The sequence below is a fragment of the Marmota monax genome, unplaced genomic scaffold (genome assembly GCF_021218885.2).
Source record: "Marmota monax isolate L192 unplaced genomic scaffold, Marmota_monax_Labrador192_F-V1.1 WCK01_AAM20220418_F8-fsc00054, whole genome shotgun sequence".
NCBI classification, from domain to species: Eukaryota; Metazoa; Chordata; class Mammalia; order Rodentia; family Sciuridae; genus Marmota; species Marmota monax.
Genome location: NW_026692145.1, coordinates 515636 through 539819, shown reverse-complemented (window position 1 = coordinate 539819; position 24184 = coordinate 515636). Strand labels below are relative to the sequence as shown.

Sequence of the window (24184 nt, the reverse complement as noted above, 5' to 3'; positions counted from 1 at the left end):
AGCCAAATTATAGAACCAGCCCAGATGCCCATCAACAGATGAATGGATAAAGAAAATGTGATATATAATACACACACACACACATACACACACACATACTTACATACAATGTAATTTTACTCAGTCATAAAGAAGAATGAAATTATGATATATACTGCTAAATGGATAGAACTGGAAAACATCATGCTAAGTGAAATAGGACAGACCCAGAAACTCAGGGGTTGGATGTTGTCTGTCATATACGGAAGCTAGACTATAATAAGGGAAAATAATAAGGCAAGGGGAATCCCATGAAAACAAGAGAGGGATCAGTGGTGTAGAGGAAGAAGATTGTGGGGGAAGGAAGGAGGACAGGAAAAGGGAGGAACAATGAAATAAAATGATCAAATTTTGCTATGTCCACATGTGATTATATATCACAGTGAATTTCATCTTTTTGTAGATATATACTATACTATTTTTTTAAAAAAACTATAAAAAATAGAAGAAAAACTGGCAGAATAGAGGAAAGGGATAGAGGGAAGAAGGAGGAAAATAAATATAAAAATAAAAAAGGTTAGGGAGATAGTTCAGTACTAGAGTACCCCTGGGTTCAATCCCCATTACCACACGCACACCCAAAAAGAGTGGAATGAAGAATTATGATAATATCCATTCAAGACAGAAGTGAGAATGGTCGATACCTATAAGCAACCATGTAGATAAATCTCCCAAGCATGATGCTGAGTCAAAGAAGCCAGACACATAGGATCACATTTTGTATTATTCCATTTATACAAAGTTCAATGCAGACACAGCTAATCTATGTGTTAGAGACCAGGATAGTGGTTAGCTTTGACAGGGCAGTGGCTCAGAGGAAAGACTACGGGTGTAGATTGAATGATGGCCCCTCAAAACGATATGTGCACATCTCAGAACATGTGATTGTGGCCTTGTTTGAGAAAAGAATCTTTGCAGATGTAATTAAGTTATGGATCTAATATGAGACCACCCTGGATAATCTGAGGGGAATCTTAAATTCAATGAGAAGTGTTTTGTTTTTTAGGTACTGGGGATTGAACTCAGGTATGCTTAACCACTGAGCAACATCTCCAACCCTTTTTTGTATTTTATTTAGAGACAGAGTCTTGCTGAATTGTTTAGGGCCTCTCTAAGTTGCTAAGGCTGACTTTGAACTGGCAATCTTCCTGTGTCATCCTGAGCCACTGGGATTAAAGGTGTGCACCACTGCACCCAGGGAGAAGTGTTTTGTTTCTTTTTTCAAGATTTAAAAAAATTTTTTTTGTTATACATGGGCACAATATTTTTGTTTTGTTTATTTATTTATTTTTATGTGGTGCTGAGGATCGAAACCAGGGCCTCACACATGAGAGGCGAGCGCTCTACTGCTCAGCCACAATCCCAGCCCAGAGAAGTGTTTTTATAAGAGACAGAAGAATAATAGGCTCAGAAAAAGGAGAAGGAGAGGACCATGTGAAGACAGAGGAAGAGATTTTTGGAGTGATGCAGCTACAAGCCAAGGAATGCCTATAACCACCAGAGCTGGAAAATGTGAGAAAAAGATTCCCCCCGAGAGCCCCTGGAGGAAGCACAGACTTGCTGTAACTTTGCTTTCAGACTTCTGGCACCCACAACTGTGAGGGAATAAATTCCTGTTGTTTTAAAACACTAAATCTGTGTTAATTTTTTACAGCAGTCACAGAATACTAATACAGAGAAGATATTCTGTTTCTTGTTCTGGATAGGGACACATGGTCACATCCATTTTGTAAAAATTAATGAAGCTGTACACTGATGATTTGTGTACTTTTTTTTTTTGTACTAGAGATTGAATTAAGGAGCACTTAACCACTGAGCCACATCCCCAGCCCTTTTTAAAAAATATTTTTGTAGTTGTTGATGGACCTTTATTTTATTCATTCATTTATATGTGGTGTTAAGAATTGAACTCAGTGCCTCACACATGTGAGGCAAGTGCTCTACCACTGAGCCACATCCCCAGCCCTTCTTATATTCTATTTAGAGACAGGCTCTCACTGAGTTGCTTAGGGCCTCACTAAGTTACTGAGGCTGGCTTTGAACTCACAATTTTCCTGACTCAGCCTTCCAAGCCACTGGGATAACAGGCATGTACCACCGCACACAGCTGTTTTGTGTAATATATATATATATATATATATATATATATATATATATATATTTCAATAAAAGTTTTTAAAAAATCTGATTCTATAATTTATAACCCCATCACTTTGAGTAAACAAAGTGGCTTATTTGAGGTTTTATTGTGTTTAAACCATGCTTTACAAATGGAAGGCTTTAGCCAGGCATGGTGGTGCATGCCTGTAATCCCAGTGCCTTGTGAGGCTGAGGCAGAAGGATTGCAAATTCAGAGCCAGCCTCAGCAAATTAGCAAGTCCCTGAGCAATTTAGTGATTTAGGATTGGGGATGTGGCTCAGTGATTAATGCCTCTGGATTCAATCCCTTGTACACACACACACACACACACACACACATACACATACACAAATGGAAGTAGTTTTTTTAAATACATAGCCCTATGCTGGGGATGTGGTTCAGTGATAGAATGCTTGCCTAACATGAATGAGGCCCTTGGTTTACTCCCCAATACGGCCAAACAGAAACATATCTATAGCCAAATAGTCCCCTAATAAATGTACTCATAGTCTTTCCCTCCACTCTAGTATGATGAGGGGAAATTTGGAGGACAAAATGTCAGAGATATAAGGAAACATTCAATTTTCATATTCTCCCTTTTGTTGAAGTAGATAGCAGGGTAGTTAAGGAGCACAAAGCTTCAAGGACAAGATATGCCTGGAAGTTTTAGGTAATTGACATACTCAGTCACAGAGGACTCCCCGGGTGATCAAACCTTATTTTTACTCACAGTATATCATTTGTGACCTCACTGTGATAAACAACCAAAATAATAAGCTAAACCTGGGGCTGAGGCTGTGGCTCAGTGGTAGAGAGCTTACCCAGCATGTGTGAGGCACTGGGTTCGATTCTCAGCATCACATATAAATAAATGAATAAAATAAAGGTTCATACATCTAAAAAATATATTTAAAAATATGCTAAATCCTAACCCTAACTTATCTGGCAATTTTGCAAATAATTACATATAATTTGTGTTATTAAGCATGAGAATCAGCCAGGTACAGTGGCACATGCGTATAATCTCAGCTGCTTGGGAGGCTGAGGCAAGAGGATCATGAGTTCAAAGCCAGCCTCAGCAATGGAAAGGTGCTAAACAACTCAGTGAGACCTGGTCTCTAAATAAAATACAAAATAGGGCTGGGAAGGTGGCTCAGTAGTCAAGTGCCCCTGGGTTCAATCACCAGCACCCATACACACACACAAAGAAAGAAAGAGACTCAAAGATGGTTTCCTCTGTCTTTGAAAAAAAAAAAAAAGACACTTGGCAGACGATAAACAATAAACCAGTGGAGGTTTCATAATTTTCCAAAAGAATGAGATGCCTCCAAACTGAGCATGTTTTCCATTTTCCACTCCCTCCAACTCCAGGCAGATGATTTTGAACGCGCACTCTCCTCTCACTGGCTTCGAAGAAGTTAGTACTTGCCAGAACTGTGGACTCAAGACGAAAGCCAAGTGCAGATGGAAGTGGCTGTGGAGAACAGGCCCAAATTCCCTCAGCAGGGATTACTGAGGAACAAAGCTGGCAGGGTGCAGATTTCAAACAGTCACAGGTGCAGAGAGGCCCAGGGTGGGAGCCAGGGCAGTGGGGAAGGGCCTTTTTCCACCCTCACGCAGTCAGTTCTCATGGATGTCTATTTGAAGGGGGCCATTGCTACCCGAATCTAGTTATTGAAATTTAAGTGCAAGGAGACCTCATGACTGAAGACAGGCAGTCAGGACTACTGTTTCCTCCATGATGGGGTCAGATCTTCCCCACTGGCCCTGCTCAGGCCCTAGGAACACAGAACTGTGCCACACAATGTCTGGGACACAGTGTACAAAGTAAAGAAGACAACAGTGGCCTTCTCTTTCAACTGTGAGAGGTTTTGAAGTCCAAATTAGGAAGAAGCAAAGTTTTGGCAATGGCTTTAGTGCTGATTTCCTTAAGGGGTAAATTAGGTTAAAATTGATGACTCTTCTAGTCCCCTCCTGTACCAGAATCCTCTCATGTGCGTGCTTCATTCTGTATGAATGCCCTGTCTTTCCCCTTAAGAGTGTGAGCAACAAAGACAGCCAGTGCTGGGCCTCCTATTTCTGTTGTCACCCTTGAGCTCTTGTCATCTACATGCAACTGTTAATGTAAAAAAGAAAGAAAAAGCAAAGAAACGTGAAGACAGAAGTGATATGGCACATGTTCCAAATTAGGTCACTCAAGGTTGGCTATACAGCACCTTCTTCAGAAGACGAAAAAGTACAACTCTAAGATTTGAGAGGGGGGGGGGAAAGGTGAAATTTGGGAGCAAAGAGAAGAAAATTTCCACTTAAAAGATACAAAAAGTTAGGCAATGTTTGTGAGACCAGATAATAACTGACTTGACAAGAAGTCAAAACATTAGGTAATGTGCAAAGCTCAGCCTGAAACCTTGACTCTAACATACATTGCATGCTTTTTCCCTAATTCAGTTTTCTCTGTATGGCATTTCAGCCAAATGTTCTAACTGAAAGCCCTGGAGGAAAGGCTGAACATGAGACAATAGTTCATAATTCAATTCCATCAGCATTTATTGTAAGTTTACTATGCACTCAACACTCGGTTTGGAGCTGTAGGGAACATGTAGGAAGCAGAAAACACAGTCGAAGCCTGCAAGAAGCTTGCCATTTTGTTGAGGGAGCAAAGACTCTAACATGAAACAAGGAAAACCATCTAGTTAGAAAATCAAGACATAATAAAAAAACCAAGAGATTGGGTGTGGTGGTGCATGGCTGTAATCCCAGCGGCTCAGGACACTGAGGTAGGAGGATCATGAAACTTAGTGAGGCCCTAAGCAACTTAGTCTCTAAATAAAATATAAAAAGGGTTGGGGGTGCTGGGGTTGTGGCTCAGCAGTAGAGTGCTTGCCTAGCACGTGTGAGGCACTGGGTTCAATCCTCAGCACCACATAAAAAATAAATAAATAAGAAAAAAAAAGGGCTGGGGATGTGGCTCAGTGGTTAAGTACCCCTGAGTTCATTCCCCATTAAAAAAAAAAAGAAGAAGAAACAAAGAAAAGAAAACAACATTTATTGCAATGATGTATGATTCGGGCAAAAACGGGCAATTTGATACCATGTCATTGTGAAAACAGTGAGGAGAGGTCTACTGAATACACATAAAGTAGACTTCTGGGATGTTAGGACAAGGCCAGCCAATGTCATTTTCTGAAACTGATGTTAAAACAAGACAAAACTCCAACCCTAGATGCTATTAATATAGGGTTCTCAGTTGGTAGAGTGCACAAAAAAAAAAGTCCAAGGTTCTCCCTCAAAATCAGCAAGAGACTGAGAATGGTTTCAAAAATCTCAAGTATAAGGGATCAACTTAAAAGGCTAAGCAACGTAAAATCAGTTATCTGGATGTTGTATGGCAGGGAATAAAGTTTTCCCTCATCCTGACTGAGTGAATACTGAATAAGATGTGGATTGTAGAAAGTTGTAGGTAAGTGTAGAGCATTGTTTAAGGAAGTGGCCCTGAGTTCTCTGGTCATCACAAAGGCATATTTAAATATTTAAGATGCAGTCAGGGGAAACAACCCAGGTGCTACCCTTTTTCCTCTCCCTTGATTATGATTCCTTGAAAGATAGTAGTTATCCCAGAATCATACCCAGTAACCCCATCACTTATTATCCAAGTAGCTTTGTTTCACTTTCTCCAAGCCTCAGTTGCTACTGCTGTAAAATGGGTATAATAATACTTACCACTGGACTGTGGTGAGGATTCAATTTACTAGCTATGTGACTTTGGGCACATCAGACTATTATTACTATTTTTGCTATTATTTGTATTAATACTTCCAGTTCGGCTTTACAGGCACTTGAGTACTAGGAATGGAAGTTAAGAGGACATAAACATTTCAGGTACTGGAAAGGTATACGCTCCTTGTTAGTGAACCATCAGTGCTCTGCATTAGTCTCTTCTGAGTCAAGTTTGTTTTTTCAGTCCCTGAGTCCCCACTGGATGATCTCCGAGTTCCTGTCTCAGTGAATAACCAGTCTTTATTATCAGCATCCACCTCCCCAAATAAGAAAGTGTTTGATTCACAAAACTGGAAGTTCAAAGGCAGGTGGACACAGGATTGTAGCGTCAGCTCCTTGTCTCCACTCTCTTCCTCATCTTGACCTGCTCCCTGAGTTGACTTTACCCTAAAGTCTGAATGAGGTCTGTAGCAGTTTCAGACCTCATCCATATATGACATGACATGGAGGGACCTTTTTTCTTAATGATCAGGAAACTTTCCCTCATCTTTCATTGATATGAACTGGGTCATATGCCCATTCCCAAGCTAATCCTCATAGACTGGTATCTCTGTAACATCCAGGGGCACAAGATTATTTAAGACTGGCTCACACTCATTAGGCTCCACCCACTGGATCTGGAAGTAATTCTTCAAACCATACTTTGGCTAAACAACCTGAGAGGGAAAAATGGATGGGGAGCTATCAAACCACAATGGCCACCATCTTAAGCATAGGATATCTGTGGCTCCTTACTGCTAGAGATAATGAAAAATAGCCTTACCATGAATAACTGGCCACTCCCCAAGGACCATTTGAAGTTAAGGTCTACTCCAGTGACCTCTTTGAAACTATAGTCATATCCGGAGTAACAGGAATGCCTGGAAAAACAGGGTCCTTTTCTAAAATGGGCTTTCCGTCTGGCCAGACTCCTTGGTCCATAACTTCAGTTGATACGATCTTTGGGAGAGGTTTCCTTGGCCTTTTGTTTGAATGTTGTGCCCCCTTTATGATTCTATACATGAATAGGAAACCAGCCCTTTCCAGTTATGTCAGGACCCTGATTAATGCCTCAGTAGCAAGCATGACCCAAACCACCCTGAGCTCTGTTCCTTCCTTTCCCAGAAGGAAGCTAACATGCTCTCCCTTTGTTTGAAGGTGCTGGGTTAAAAAACACTAGCATCAGTTTTCATAGGGAGGTAAAGAGGCCCTAAAATCTGTCCTCCCCCCAGGCCTCTACTGTTTTGTTGAATTCAAAGTGAATCAGCCTGAGAATGGAAAATGCATCCAAGCTAAGGCTGAGGACAACATACCTTGATGCAGGCTGACACACTACTTGCAGAGCTCAGTGTGACACCCTGATCTGTAACATGTACATCCAAAGGCCTGCAGCTCAGGGTTTGTTTCCCACCCTTGGCTTACTTCTTGACCTGTTTTTAATTTTTCAAACCCCCATCCCTCTTGCAGAATAGTTTCAGTTCTTTGCCTGACCTCGGCTTTGTCTCCCGGGCAGGTTGCCTTGTTCTCTCTCAGCTGGCCAGGCTGGCTGGTTGCCTAATTGTCCCTAGAGACAGGAAGGCACCCTTTACATCTTTCTGCTTTTGGTCCATTTTTACTGCTTTTTTGGAGTTAACATCAAGGACTTTAAAAACATCTCGGTAAATGCAGATGTAGAAGCTAGATAGGATTGTGGTCACCTTGGCCCTCATTTTTCTTGCTGCTTACAGAGTAGGAAAATTCAATGCTGTTTTTGGACTTGACCCAACACCTTTTCTGTCCAGAAAGCCAATAACTCACTCTCCGAGTGACTTGTTTGACTCCACTGGCCATATCACATATCATATATTATAGATGATATATCACAATCATTGGCAAAGCTAACTAATGCCCAAATTGCACTCGACGTAGGTCCCAGCATCAACACTGCCAAAGGTAACCATACATTAACGTTACTGAGACATGGTGGGCTGTTAAACCAATCTGCATCATTCGAGGTGAAAGGGTGGAAGCAAGCAGACATCCAAGTTTCTTGGATTTGTATCAGTATAATTTCTTTTGGACTGTAAATACTTCAAAAGATCGTATTTTCTACATTACTTGGAATTTGTTTTTCAAATCATGTGAATATTGTGTACAGAACATTTTGCTCAATGTTCAAGGGGCTACAAGGGTTGTACGAAGGGATCCATGCCATATGCTGGTGTTCTGGAAAAAATACAAACAACCCAAGGCAGTATATGCTAAGTCAGAGGGAATGGTGTGTGACAGAAGCAGAGGACTTTATCCTTGGTTGATGTATAACAGCTTAAACTCATTTCTAAGCACTGCCCTTGGGCCCTTTCACTCAGGGCAATGACATATTCTGCGAGAGGTGGGGTGGAACACCACTGACCATCTAGAGAGAAATGAAACCTGTCATTAACCTATGGCCAATCTGCACCAAGAGTGTCCTGTTCAGCTACTGGCTTCCTGTGGTTAAAGTTGTCCTATCCAGAAGGTCAAAATAGCATGGGCCTAGTGGTTTATATGGCAGCTTGCATTCTGCTGGGGAAGGGAAGATAAATTTGGATGGGGGTGGGGATGGTGGGACCTGACCTCCCTGGGAAACACTCCGCTATATTTTGAGCTGCCTGGTCACTGAGCTTAGTGATTTTAACAGAAAACATTATTTTCTTCAGTGGCTTGTAGTGAAGTTTATACTCTGCCAAGGAAGAGAAAATAAATGTCTGTGGGAGGGGAAATAGCAGGGCCCTCCTTGGGAAGTTCTCTGCTGGTCACTCAGCTTATTAATTTTTAAAAGCGACATTATAAGGTCAGGAAGAGAACCCTGGCCTGGAAGTCAGGAAACTTGCTATGGGGTGGGCCCGCTTAGCAGATGTAGGGAGAATATCAGCCTCTGGAAATCCACAAGAGGCATTTATAACAATGATAATGACACAGATGTTACATTTTATACCACTTAGCACTTTTCAAAGCACTTTCACATTTACTACCAAAAAGTCATAGAATCTTAAGAGTGGGAAAGGACTTCATTAAGTATGGTCTCCCATCAGGCAAGAATCCCTCTGAGGAAGCCAGTGCAGCAGGTAACACCATCTCCGTTTTCTAGAAAAACTAAGGGTTTTAAGAGAGTTTAAGGCCAAGATGATCCAGTCAATGACTAACAAAATTGGCTGAAGCCACTGGTCCCAGATTCTTTCTGTGCAATCACATGTATCTTTTGTGTTTTGGGGAACAGGTTCTAGTCACTCTTCTAGACAAATATCTCACACTACTTTTGAATCTCCTGTCCTTGCTCCAACTCATCACCAATGTTAGGCTTTCTTTGGTTGTAGTAACCTGTTTGGTTACTCAAACAGGCTGAATTATCCCAGTATCAGGGCTTAAATGGGGAAACACCTTGGTATCTTATACCAGATCACCTTTATTTGTGTGTGTGTGTGTGTGTGTGTGTGTGTGTGTGTGTGTCTGCCTGTCTGTGTATACTGGGGATCAAACCCAGGGGGGCACTTAACCACTGAGCCATATCCTCAGCCCTTTATTTATTTTTTAAATTTTGAAGACAGGGTCTCACTGAATTGCTTAGGGGCTCAATAAGTTGCTGAGGCTGACTTTGAACCTGCCATCCTCCTGCCTTGGCCACCAGAGCCACTGGGATTACAGGTTTGCACCACCATGCCTAGTACAGATCAATTTTTTTTGGGGGGGGGGTATTGGGGATTGAACCCAGGGGTCCTTAACCACTGAGTCATATCCTCAGTCCTATTTTGTGTTTTATTTAGAGACAGGATCTCAATGAGTTGCTTAGGGCCTTGCTAAGTTGCTAAGGCTGGCTCTGAACCCTCGATCCTCCTGCCTCCTGCCTCCTGCCTCAGCCTCCCAAGCCACTGAGATTACAGGTGTGTGCCACCACACCCGGCCCAGATCATGTTTTTTGACAGATGAAACAATTGACTAGTCAGTTCCCTAGGTCTGATATTGCAAGTTGAGGATCCAACATCTGTTTGATTTCTCTTTAAAGTCCTAACTGGAACTATCAAGAATGGTTGTGTTGACCTTTTGTTGACCACTGGAATATATAAAATGAGACAACATTGGGTTCAATTTAATATATTTTTTTGAGTCAGAATCTCACTATGTTGACAAGGCTGGTCTTGAACTTCTGGGCTCAAGCGATCGATCTTCCTTTCTCAGCCTCTCAAGGAGCTGGGACTACAGGGATACTCCACTGCACTCAGCTTCAGTTTAAATCTTAACGTCAGAGGAAGAGTTCTAATCAGGATTGTTCATCATGAGCTTTGGACACAAATCAGCCTCTTCCAGGGGTGTTAGACTGCAATGAAAACAAGAAATCAAAGCCTTACAGGGAAATGTCCACAGGATTATCTAGTCAGCCAAAGGATGTACTTTTTTTGGAAGTTAAAATTTTAAGTTTAACGAGATATTTCCATTTAAAACAATCAAGATTTTAAATTGTCTAACACCTGGAGTTTAAAAAAAATAAACTTCTTCAGTTCCTAATTCTTTGAAACATACAGAAAAATCCTAGTTGATCAATTTCCATTCCTATATGCTCATCTCTTTTATTTTCTTCTTCTCTACAGATAGAGTCTATATTGCAATAAGCATCTCCTGACCCTACCTCCCACCCACAGAACATCTGGAAACTGTGCTAGTGAAATAGCAATGGTTTTATACAATGCTATGATTTTTATAGCTAGAAGGAAGCCCCCCTCCACTTCTACTGCCACCACCAGAGATGGGTGGGTGAGTTGCCCCACAGCTTTGACATCAAAAGGAGAGCAAGCAGTGGAATCTGGCAGATCACCCTAACCAAATATCACCCAGGCAGAAGGGGCCCAACCTGTCTGGTGAGATTCCTTCAAATATACTGTACAGTATCAAGGCTTAATTTACCAGAAAAAAAATGGAATTTACCAAGAAATATTTAAGGTAGAGTAACAAAGCTCTTGGGATAAACTTAAACATACCTTTCTAAGCTTAGACAGCATAATAAACTAATTTTAGTTTTATTATTATTATTTTATTTCAGAAACTAATTTTTTAATTTTTTGGTACCAGGGATTGAATCCAGGGCACTCAACCACTGAGCCACATCCCCAAACCTTTTATGTTTTATTTTGAGACAGGGTCTTACTAAGTTTTGCTGAACTGGCTTTGAACTTGTAATCCCCCTCCCTCAGCCTCCTGAGCTGCTGGAATTACAGGTATATGCCATTGCACCTGGCTCTAGAAAGGACATTCTATGGAATCACACCCATTTGGCCTAGTACTAATTAGACCCATGTCAGGCCCCTTAGACTTGGCACACTACACACTGATATTGACAACTGTGGCTGGGCTCCCACCACTGCCCAGTCATCCCTTATACTTTTAAGTATTCCAATCTCTCTCCTCAGGTACCCAAATCTTCCTCCAAACTTGACAATTTGGTTGTTGAAAAACTGATAGTATTTAGCTACTGGAGATGTGAAAGCCTTTCTTACCAGATGAAGTTTTTTTTTTCCCCTGACTACTCCCTAAATTATCATCTCCCACTCTGCTCTATATTTCTTCCCTTCTCACTTTCTCACTCCCACATTTACCCCTCCCTATAGACCTGTGATATCCTATTATAATAGCCACTAGCCATGTGTGGCTGCTTACATGGGAAAGAATTTAAATTAAACTAAAAATTCAGTTTCTTAATCACACTAGCCACATTTCAAGTTTTCAACAGTCATGTGTGGCTAGTGGCTACTTCATGGGACATCACAAATGGACAACATTACTATCATCACAGAAAGTTCTGTTTGAGCACTGCTCAGGGGAGTCCTCTGATTTTTTTCCCATGTCAGTATCTACTCAATATCAGGCAGACAAATGCATTATCCACAATGACAGTAGCAACATTGACGACTGTTTTACAAGGGACCCTCCTACTTCTCTAGCTGCCAGTTTTTTGAATGCCACGAAACTTTCAGAATGAGTACTACATTCCTTTCTTGGTCCTCTTCAATGTTTTATTTTGAGACAGGGTCTTACTGAGTTCTGCTGAGCTGGCTTTGAACTTGTAATCCTCCTCCCTCAGCCTCCTGAACTGCTGGAGTTACAGGTATATGCCATTGCACCTCCTTAACTTCTATACAGAAATAGTCACCAAAGACTTCTGGGGCATCCTATACCATTTTTTTTTTCAGTCATCAAACTCCTAAAATTCGTCCTCTGACCTGTTCCACCCACTTCTTGTCCCTGGCATATCACCATTGCTGAAGAAGTGCTGGTTTAGTATGATAACGTTTTCCTCCTTGATCATTCACTATTCCAGGATCTTTGATCCTACTTTTCCCTTCTGTGCCCAAATCCCAGTCCTCTGCCAGCCCTCCTCTGATGGTTTGACCTTCTCTCTTTTGCCTTTATCTACCTGCTCTATGAAAATGGGTCTCAAAAGAAGATAATTGAGAGTAATGAAAAGAAAAATAAAAGAAAGAAAATTGGTCTCAATCTCATAGCTAAAGCTGCTAATTGACCTACATGACTGGCATTGCTTCAAGAGTACCAACCAAGAAAAAGATGATTCTATTATCAATGCCCCTAGGGACACAAAGAAATCTGTTTCCCCATCCCAGCTAATGCCTATGTTTTGCAACACAGTAGAGGCCATTTAATTCCAGAAGAAGCAACCTGTCCACCCCTAAGAGTCTGTATTGTCAGGGAGAGAGAGACCTGCACGTAAAGAGTTGGGGACTTGGGGAGGTGGTAACAAAGACTACAAAATGAAAAGATGGGATGGTGTGGCCAAAGGAACTCTGCATATATAATAATCCTGCCATAATTTTTTCTTTTTGCAGGGAGGGGTACCAGAGATTAAATACAGGGGCATTTAACCACTGAGCCACATCCCCAGCACTTTTTAAATATTTTACTTAAAGACAGAGTCTCGCTGCATTGCTAAGTGCCTCTCTGAGTTGCTAAGGCTCCCTTTGAACTCACAATCCTCCCGCCTCAGCCTCCAGATGTGCTGGGATTACAGGCGTGCACCACCAGGCCCAGCGGCTGCCTTAATCTTAAAACAAGTTTTAAAGTCTCAGGATGAAAGCCGGGCATGGTAGCACATGCTTGGAAAGCCCACAGATCAGGAAGCTAAGGCAGGAGGATCGCAACTTCAAGCAGGCCTCAGCAATTAGTGAGACCCTGTCTTGAAATAAAAAAAAAAAATAAAAAGGACTGGGAATGTGGCTCAGTAGTTAAGCACCCCTGGGTTTAATCCCTAGTACCAAAAACAAACAAACAAAAAATCTCAGGATGACGTAGAAGTTCTTTTTAACTATCATCAATCTATCTATTTATTTATTAGTTGTAGCTAAGACACAATACATTTATTTATTTTTATGTGGTGCTCAGGATTGAACTCACTGCCTCACATGTGCTAGTGAAGTGCTCTACCACTGAGCTACAACTCCAGCACAACATAGAAGTTCTTTTCCTTTTCATCTCTTCTCTTTTTGTTTCAGAGTGGGGAGTGGGTTAATAATCCCTGCACTGCTTCTTTATAGAAACCTATGCAATAGATGTAGACCATAATGGAAAACCAGTCACTTTCACAAAGGCAAAATATCATGCAATAGCTGAGCATGGTGGCACACGTCTGTAATCCCAGCAGCTCAGGAGGCTGACACAGGAGAATGGCGAGTCTAAAGCCAGCCTCAGCAAAGGCAATGAACTAAGCAATGGAGTGAGACCCCGTCTCTCAATAAAATATAAAATAGGGCTGGGGATGTGGCTCAGTGGTCGAGTGCCCCTGAGTACAATCCCTGGTACCTTAAAAAAAAATCATGCAATAAGCCTGCATAAATTACACTTTGGTGTTACATGAAGGAAGGTGACAGAACGACAGTCTCCTTCCCTTCTCAAAGCCTACACATGAAGTACACTACAGCCTCTAACAGTATATGATGTCTAGAACTAATGGGAAGGGAAGTCAGAATTTTCTACCTTTTTTTTTTGGGGGGGTGACTTTCAGCATACACACTGGTCGGCTGATTAGAAAGACAAGAAAGTGGGTAGGTAGAAATATATAGCTCATTCAGCTACATGAAAATTAAAGTCATGCTGACAAGGCAACGTGCAGGAGGTTTGATTCTGTTACAGTTCAAGAACGCCAGGCCCTGACCAATGTTCTTGAAATGTAAATTCAACATTCAAAACCCGTAAGTGACACTAAGAACACTGGAAAAACAGCAGAAATTTACATTAGACAGATGTGGGAAGTCCCAAAACGCTGTGATCTTTTACAGCTACAAGGTCAAGGCAGTTTTTCACAGTGATTTGTACGAAGTTTGCTTATAAAAGAAAAACAAATTTAAGAGGGCATTTGGTTATGTACGGAGATAACCAGCATAGCAAAAATAACTCCCAAAGCGAGAACTACTTACTAGGCAATTTGAATTAAAATAATATAAAAGGCAGATTATTGGGGCTAGCACATCACTTTTTCTACATTTGAAGAAAAACAATTGTAGATAAAAAAAAAGAAAGAAAAGAGTTTTCTTTAAGAAAGAAAAAGAAGGGGCTGGGGCTATAGCTCAGTGGTAGAGCACTTGCCCCTCACACATGAGGCACTGGGTTCAATCCTCAGCCCTATATATAAATAAATAAATAAAATAAAAATATTTTTAAAAAAGAGAAAGAGACTGGAGTGAAACTGCTGTTTAAAAGAAAGAAAGAAAGAAAGAGAGAGAGAGAAAAAGAAAAAGAAAATTTTTCTCCACAAAGACGCCTTTCCCATACCATTCTGCCAAACAGATTCTGTTACTGGGTAAACATAAGCTACCAACAATTTATGTACCAATATATATAGCAAATTATAGTTGAGAGGAAGCTTGTGAGCTCATGAAACAGATGGTAGATTCGTGTGGTGGCCCAGGAAACATTGGTGTTTTGACATAATGAGGCACTGCAAGTCTCTGACAGTTTCCTAGCATGACGAACATTTTGACTTTTTTGTTGCAAAATTGGAGGAAAAGAGAATCCTGTAGAAAAGAAAGGAGGAGAAGCAAGAAATGGCATAAATGATGCTCTTTTGGAGTTGGATTATCATTTTCCAACTTTGTGTTTAAATATGATAACAGCAGAAAGTACACCAACCCAGCTCATAATGGAACTCTTAGACTTGCTATCTGGGTTGAGGTGAAATTTAGTGAGTGCAACAATTTTAACACCACTTCTCTAGCACTATAACTCATCGAAGGAAGGCTGGTCAAATAATCAGGGCTGGGAACGAGGGGACATAATCTTGTGTGAACCGTGTAATTAGAGAATTTGTCCATGATTACTTAAGTTTTGTGAAAAGAAATCTCAGACACTTAAGGCTCTTACAGCTCATATTTCTCGTCTAATTAGGAACTGGTGTTTGTTTAATAAACGACTGGTTTAAAAAAATAAAAATGAAAAATCAACCACTGTTTCACGACTAGACTTCAACTGTCCCACCACATCCTGGAACAAACTGTTGACTCACACTCAGATCCACACTGACATCTGCAGGTAACTGGAACAGGGCTTCTTATGACTTGATTTCGAGACTCAGAATTCTCAAACCATTCATCTTAGTACTGTGCTAACCCACAAAACTTAAATGCCTTGAATGGCAATGTACTTCTTAAAATAATATTCTGAATATTTATGTGCTTTGCAAAGAAGGAAATATTGCATATTGAGTATATGCTTAATTATGTAGAAAATTCCACAAACACACAGCTGTCTCTGCCTGGTGTAATTATGTTGATTTTTATTTTCACTTTAAAACTGTTCTTTTTTTCTATCTTCCATTACTTTTCATATATTCTTCAATTGGCATATATAGTGCTTTTATAATAAGTTATTCAAAGATTGCTACCTAAATTTTGACCCAAACTTAGTTGTCCCAATTCAAATTTGTACTCAACATTTATCAAAGCCATGGTGGTGGGGGACTCTATAAAATGTTATAAAGGCTATTGAAACTCCAAAATATGTTGCAGATTCAACATGCTCTAATACATGTGATTTTTCCATGGTGCCTTTCAACTGAGCAAAATTTCAAAGTAATGTTTATTGGACCAATTTATAATTACAGTATTTGGGAAAACAGGATATACTACCCAGAGCCTCCTTTTATAATGACGGTCTAGGGAAAGGCATGTTTTCACTCGGCTTATGAAATCAAGTAACTCATGTAACTTCTGATGTCAAAAAATCAACATATAAAATCGGCTTACTCTATATGTGGAAAATTAATTGTAACAGAAAAACATCAGGAATTTCTAGTGGTAAAAAAAAAAAAAAAAAACAATTGCTTACAGGCTCAATAACAATTCCAATCAACAGGCACTCATAAACACACAGTCTCCCAATTCACAAAGTGCGTCCTATTTCAAACATTTACTGGTGTCTACGATGCATTTTCTTAAAGAAACAAAGTTATAAAAGAGTTCCAAGTTAATTCACAAAAGTGAAGCTAAAATACTGTAGGTTTGCAATGAAATCCTAGGAAGTAGTTTTAGCAATAATAGAAAACAAATGTTGGAATGATTTTAATGATAAATTATTTCTCCATGTTCTTGTTTTGGTGCGTAAGACACATATAGAATAAGATAAGAAAGCAAGACATTTTCAAGCAATTTATATGCAAACATCTAATTTCATTTTGAAACTTGCACCTCAAGTTTTGATCTAGGTATAAATTTTATGCATACGGGCTTTGCTGAAAGTTTTACTTTAGTTAACAAACAGAAACAAAATAAAATTAGGAAAGAAAACTAGGAGAGAGATTGTGGTATGGAAACTGGACAAGAATTAAGAGTAGCGAAGGAGGTGGAAGTAAAGAAATCTGAATCTAGACGACTCCTTGCCTCCATGTTATTCATTCATTCATTTATTCAACTCTTAAGTGGCAAGTTGCATTGGTGAATGTAAAGAGACAGTAATTTAATCATTCATTCTGCAAATGTTAATTGAGCAGTCATTTTGTACACAAAGCAGGGGATACTAGCATGAACACGGTAGTCTTGGTTACTCCTCATACATATGATAATGTAATATTGAAGACAGACATTTAACAAATACTATAATTATAAGTAGCATAAGGGCCATAAAAGGGACACCTAGGGAGATTCAGAAGTGCCTAATGGGACAACCTAATTTGACACTGCCCATCCTCCTGAGTGATCCAGATGGTCAAAGTTACTGTGCTTAAAATATATTCACATTTCTTATTATGTGGAGTGGGTTTTTAAAAATACTTTTTTTAGTTGTAGATGGACACAATACTTTTATTTTATTTATTATTTATAGGGTGGCAGGGATTGAACCTAGTGCCTCATGCATGCTAGGCAAGCGCTCTACCACTGAGCCACAACCCCAGCCCCTATGTACTTAATTTAAGTGATTTGTATACTTTTATAAGAAATTAATTGGGCTGGGGTTGTGGCTCGGTGGTAGAGCACTTCTCTAGCATGTGTGAGGCACTGGGTTCAATTCTCAGCACCACATATAATAAAGGTCCATCAATAACTGAAATTTTTTTAAATAATAAAGAAATTAATTTAAATTTTCTCCTAGGATTTATATAATTCTCATTTTTACATGCATAACCATTTTAGGATCCATTTCAGGGTATGATGTGAAGTATGGAACACCAAATAATACAAATGACTATCCAATTATCCTAATAGCATCCATTAAAAAGCTCATCATTAGGGCTGGGGATGTGGCTCAAGTGGTAGCGCACCCACCTGGCATGCACGAGGCACTGGGTTTGATCCTCGACACCACATAAAAATAAAATAAAGATATTGTGTCCACCTAAAACTAAAAAATAAATATTAAAAAAGAGCTTCTACTATGTTTTTTTTAAAAAAAGTTCATCATTAGAGGGCTGGGATTGTGGCTCAGCAATAGAGTGCTAGTCTAGCACGTTAGAGGCCCTGGGTTCGATCCTCAGCACCACATAAAAATAAATAAACAAAATAACTACTTCTAAAAAATAAATATTAAAAAAAAAGTTCATCATTGGGCTGGGGTTGTGGCTCAGAGATAGAGCTCTTGCCTAGCATGTGTGAGGCACTGGGTTCGATCCTCAGCACCACTTAAAATAAAAGTCTTGGGCCCACCTATAACTAAAAAAAATAAATATTAAAAAAAAAGTTCACCTTTGCCGGGCACAGTAGCACATGCCTGAAATCCTAGCCACTCAGGAGGCTAAGACAGGAGGATGGCAAGTTCAAAGCCAGTCTCAGCAATGGCGAGGCACTAAGTAACTCAGTGAGACTCTGTCTCTAAATAAATAGAAAATAGGGCTTGGAATGTGGTTCAGTGTTTGACTGTTCCTGAGTTCAATTCCAGTTACCACCCTACTAAAAAGTTCATCTTTGTCAAATGATTTGGGTATACGTTTATTACATATTAACTTTTCATATATACTTGAGACTATTTCTGAACTTTCAGATTTATTCCATTGGTCTGTCTATTCATGCACCAGTACATCATTCAATGTGTTATAGCACAATAAATCAATGTTATAACCTGGTTGAATAATTTTTATAAATTTGAAGTGATATGGAAAAAGATGGGGGTCATCTTTCTTAATGGAAAAGTGTTACCTAGTAAATGTGGAAGGAATGACAGAACTAAGAAAATACCACCATCTTAAAAAAAAAAAAAAGATTCAGGTAGGGGGTCAAAATGTAAAATGGGTGAAACTTATTGGGCAACAGGACACTTATACAGTAACAATAACTTTCTAACATTACTATGATACTAATTACAAAGAGAGAAAGGATACCCTTACAATAAAAATCTGGAGGATACCACCTTAACTAAGTGATCAAACTTGGCATCACAATTGGGACAAATTAACCTCCTGATGTGATGCAATGGGAATCACCAATGTGGTATTCTTGCCAAAAGTGTTTAACTTGACTCTAATCATGATGAAAAAACAATGTGACAAATCCAAATTACAGGATATTACACAAGACAACTGGCCCAGACTCTTGAAAATGATTACTTCATGAAAGATGGGAGAAAAAAGTAGGAACCTGTTCTGTATAAAATAAAACTGGACACATGGTAAGTAAATGTACTTGTATGACTTTGATCCCGAATTTTGGCTCCTCAATTTAAAAAAAAGGCATAAAGAAAATTACTGGGACAGCCAGGTGCAATGGTGCATATCTGTAATCCCAGCAATTTGGAAAGCTGAGACAGGAGGATCACAAGTGTGAAGCCAGACTCAGCAATTAGTGAGACCCTCAGCAGCTTAACGAGACCCTGCCTTGAAATAAAAAATAAAAAGGACAGTGATCATCTCAATGGCCTGGGTTCAACTGCCAGTACAAAAAAAAATTATTGGGGCAGCCAGGTATAGTGGCTCACACCTGTAATCCCAGTAACCTGGGAGGCTAAAACTGCAGGATTGCAAATTCCAGATCAGCCTGGACAATTCAGAGAGACCCTGTCTAAAAACAAAAAGAACTGGAAATGTAGCTCAGTGATAGAGCACCTCTGGGCTCAATACTCACTACACCCCCAAAAATTTTTTTAAAAAAGAATATTAATTATTGGGATAATTTGAACAATATGAATACAGGCTGTGAATGTCAATCTTAAATTTATTAGGTATGCTAATGATATTGTGATTATGTAGGCAAACACTTGCTTTTAGGCAATACAAGCTGAAAAACTGTCTTGATCTGCAATTTAATTTCAAATGGTACATAAACTATGTATACCTACATAGCATGTGATGTATATTGTGATATATATGGGGAAGAGAATAAATGTGGCAAAATATTAACAAGTATTTAAGCTTGATGAAGCATATATGGGTGCTTATTATATTATTCTTTCAACGTTTATATAGGTTTGACATGTTTTTGGGGAAAGAGTACGGGGGATTGAACTCAGGGGTATTTGACCACTGAGCCACATCCCCAGCCCTATTTTGTATTTTATTTAGAGACAGGGTCTCACTGAGTTGCTTAGCTCCTCACTTTTGCTGAGGCTGGATTTGAACTCGAAATTCTCCTGTCTCAGCCTCCCCGACCGCTGGGATTATAGGCATGTGCCACCACACCCAGCTTAGATTTGACATGTTTCTAACTAAAAGGATAAAAAATTAAAATTAAATTTGAAAATATCTATCAACATTATAAACACACGCCCATTGACCTGGTTCTTTTGCTTTTAGAATTTATCTGACATATGTTCAAAGCTACTAATTACAACATTGTTAGACAAAAGCAAAAGCTTGAGAGCAATATAAATTTCCTTCATTAGGAGATTATCAAAATAAAATGGAGGGCTAGGGCTATGGCTCAGGGTAGAGCACTTACCTACCACGTGTGAGGCACTGGGTTTGAATCTCATCACTGTATATAAACAAATAAAGAAAATAAAAGTCCATCAACAACTAAAAAATATTTAAAAAATGAAATGGAGAGGACAGGGTTGTGGCTCAGTGGTAGAGCACTGGCCTAGCATGTGTGAGGTGCTCTGGGTTCAATCCCCCACACCAAATAAAAATAAACAAATAAAATAAAGGTATTGTGTCCATCTACAACTAAATTTAAAATATATATATATATATATATATATATATATATGAAAAAGCTGGGTCTGGGGTTGTGGCTCAGTGGTAGAGTGCTCACCTAGCATGTGCAAGGTGCTGAGTCCGATCCTCAGCACCACATAAAAATAAATAAATAAAAATAAAGGTATTGTGTCCAACTACAACTAAAAAATATTTTTTAAAAAAATCGAAGAAATCCTTTGTGAACTATAAAATAATTTCCAAGGCTCAGTATTAGGTAAAAAAAATTAAGGTACAGGAAAAAGGGAAAAACCTATTGTATTTGAAGGAGTAAATGGTGCTGGTTCTTTCCCTCTTAATTAACCCTCCAAAACTTTGTAGTCCTGGCATCCCTTGAATCTGGGCTAGCTTGTGACTTGCTTTTGGACAATAGAATAGGCCTCCAGAGGCCTTGTGTGTGCTTCTTCTGTTCTTGTGGAACCCTGACATCACAATGAGAACAAGCTCAGCCTAGACTGCTGGAGGCTGAGACCCTATGGAGTAGAGCTGGCTAATCCTGGCTGAAGTCATTCTAGACAAACCAGCCCCCAAATGATTTATCAACTAATTGGCTAAGATCATCAGCTGACCCTGGCCCTCAACAGTAGGACCATCCAGCTTACCCACAGACTCATGAGAAAAAATGCACAATTGCTATTTTAAGTAACTTGTGATTTTGAGGGGAAAAAGTTAGGAAGAGGTTATGCTGTAATGGCTCACACAAATATGCTACCATTCGTGTAAAATTTTAGGAAAGAGAATATATAGACTTTTCACACATGTAAACTTTTCTGTAAGGGTGCACAAGAACTGAAAACAATTGCTTTGGGGGAGAGGAGCCATTGTTGCTGGGGAATAAAGGTGGGGAGGGAGACCTTCTGTATCTTTTGAATTTTGAAGCATGTATTTCCAAAGAATGAATGAATAAAATCTGTTCTTTTCTCAAATCTTTCCAAAACCCTGGAATCATCTCTTGAAAGGATAGGAAACTTATATCCTACTGGCGAGATTATATATTGGTACAATCTTGGTAGGGTGGAAAGATGGCTTTCAGCAGTGCCTATAAAAATATATAACTGCATATGCAATGCATAGACTATCTCTGTAAGAACTTGCCAGACTCTTATAACACTGTTTGCTTCCAAGGAAGGATCTGATAGGTCTGGGAGGGGGTCAAGAATAGGAGGAAAACTAGCCAGGCACAGTGGTGTGCGCCTGTAATCTCAGTGGCTTGGGAGGCTGAGACAGGAGGATCGGGAGTTCCAAGCCACTCTCAGCAAAAGTGAGGCACTAAGCAACTCAGTAAGACCCTGTCTCTAAATAAAACACAAAACAGGGCTGGGGATGTGGTTCAGTGGTCGAGTGCCCCTGAGTTCAATGCCCAGTACCAAAAAAAAAAAAAAAAAATAGGAGGAAAACTAACTTTTCCCTGTATACCCGTTTTGCTGTTAGAATTTTTTATACTGTCTTAACTTTCCAAAAGGAAAATAATGAGTAAAATGTATACCCTTTGACCTTGAAATTTATCACTTCTAAGAATCTCTCCTGCAGAAATACTTTCAGGGCAAACAAACATATAGGAATGTTTATTTGTGTATACTAATAAATAATAAAGAACATAAATGACAATCAATTGAAGATTAAATTATGGAATATTCACAAAGAAAGTATTATCCAGTTGCTAAAAATAAACTCATAAATCATCAACAAGCTTAACCTACAACATTCTAGAACTCTTAAAGAACTCCCTAATGCCCTCTTGCAGTTATTCATTCTCTACTGACACTTATAAACTAAATAAACATATTTAATACTCAGAACATTCCTGAACATTTGAGGGGGAAGGGTTACTGGGGATTGAACTCAAAGGCCCTTTACCACTGAGCTATATCCCCAGATCTTTTTCTTTTGAGATAGATCCTTGCTAAGTTGCTGGGGCTGGCCTCAAACTTGTGATCCTCCTATCACAGCCTCCCGAGTCACTGAGATTACAGGCATACACCACCAAACCCACCTCCATCCCTGAAGTCTCACTTCCAGTCACTCTCAACAAACTGAATAAACCTTTTTAACCATCATCTAGGTCTATACAGAACATTCCAGAACTCTTTAAGCGCCCCCTAATGTTCACTTCCAGTCATTTGCCAAGAAAGATTGCAAGTTGGATAAACCTATTTGAACATGTCCCAGGTCTACATAGTACATTCTAGAACTCTTTCTTTTTTAAATATATTTTTAATATTTATTTTTTAGTTTTAGGTGGACACGATATCTTTATTTTATTTTTATGTGGTGCTGAGAATCGAACCCAGTGCCTCACACATGCTAGGCAAGTGTGCTACCACTTGAGCCACATCCCCAGCCCATTCTAGAACTCTTTAAGCACCCCCCAATCCCATTTCCAAGCCATTCACTCTCTAAGAATGATCACAAATTGAATAAACCCATGTAACCATTACCTACGTCACACAGAACATTCCATATAACATCCAATTTGTGATTAGTTCAAGCTGTATATTTTTTTTTGTATGTATGTTACACTCCAAAAATGTTTATATCAAGTGAAGTGGCACATACCTGTAACCCCAATGGTTCAGAAGGCTGAGGCAGGAAGATTGTGAGTTGAAAGCCAGCCTCAGCAACTCAGTGAGGCCCTAAGTAACTTAGCAAGATCCTGTCTCTAAATAAAATATTTTTTAAAAAGCACTGGAGATGTGGCTCAGTGGTGAAGCTCCCCTGGGTTTAATCCCCGGTACAAAAAAGTTTTAAAATGTGCATGTGCATCTATTATAATTATGTTTCAATATGTACAGAAAAAGATAATAAGTTACACAAATCAAACTATAATATAACACGAGAAGGTGGTTAGCGGAGCTGTTCCCTTTTTACCTTGAATATATCTATGAGGTTTGAACTTTTTATAATGAGCTTTTCTCCATATTCATAATCTAATTCATTTTCATAATTTAAAAATGAATAAAGAAAAAAACTCTTGAGAAAAAGGAAAATAAGTTGAAAACACTATGGAATGTTAATTTTGTCTCTGAGGAGGAAACACACATGGTCAGGATTACAAATCCTAAAATTCTTAACCCTCCACCCATAACCAAAGTTCCTCCTCCAATCCTGACCCCACAGGTTCTGGAGGGAGATAAGCGCCTACAGTACAGATTCCCACAAATAAACACCTCACTGAGCTGTCACTCCAAATTTCAGTGTAGTAACTAGGGGAGCTGGATACAAATTCCTTTTGCGTCGAAGCCTCAGAGACACGACTAGAAGCTTCTTTCTCTAAGGGATATGTTCTGACCTTAGCTCTCCTTTCATCAGAGATATAAGTAAGCAAACCAGGCCTGACAGACTCCTTAGGCCCCTTTTCCTTGAGCCCCACCCAAGTTCCCTCTTGTCTTTGAAAACAAGAGCAGGCGTCTTTTGAGAAGCTAAAGATACCTCTCTTATCACACTTCATAGATGGAAAGAGCAGAATCTCAAAAAGAGAGACTCTAAAGAGGAGCCCCAAAAGAGCATTCCACATAGATTCAACAGCTTTTCATTTCTTCACAACAGTTCCATACACCAGTGTGGCTCCAGTATTTCCCTCAATCGAAGTTCGTACATGTATTTTACTTCTAAGATTT

At 39.5% G+C, this 24184-nt stretch overlaps 1 protein-coding gene across 7 annotated transcripts in view; it reads right to left on the bottom strand.

Moving 5' to 3' along the window:
* Positions 1-10029: 10029 nt before the first annotated feature.
* Positions 10030-24184, bottom strand: part of Pabir2 (PABIR family member 2) — a 43266-nt gene continuing 29111 nt past the window's right edge. For 5 of the 7 annotated variants that reach the window (XM_046467690.2, XM_046467699.2, XM_058571148.1 and 2 more), the window contains 2 exons: positions 20311-20346; positions 10030-10268 (listed from right to left, as the gene is read on the bottom strand). In XM_046467690.2, the coding sequence (XP_046323646.1) occupies positions 10208-10268; positions 20311-20346 (97 nt within the window). In that variant the 3' untranslated portion in view covers positions 10030-10207. The remainder of the gene's footprint in view (positions 10269-20310; positions 20347-24184) is intronic. The other 2 variants (XM_046467716.2, XM_046467747.2) reach the window with 1 other exon arrangement.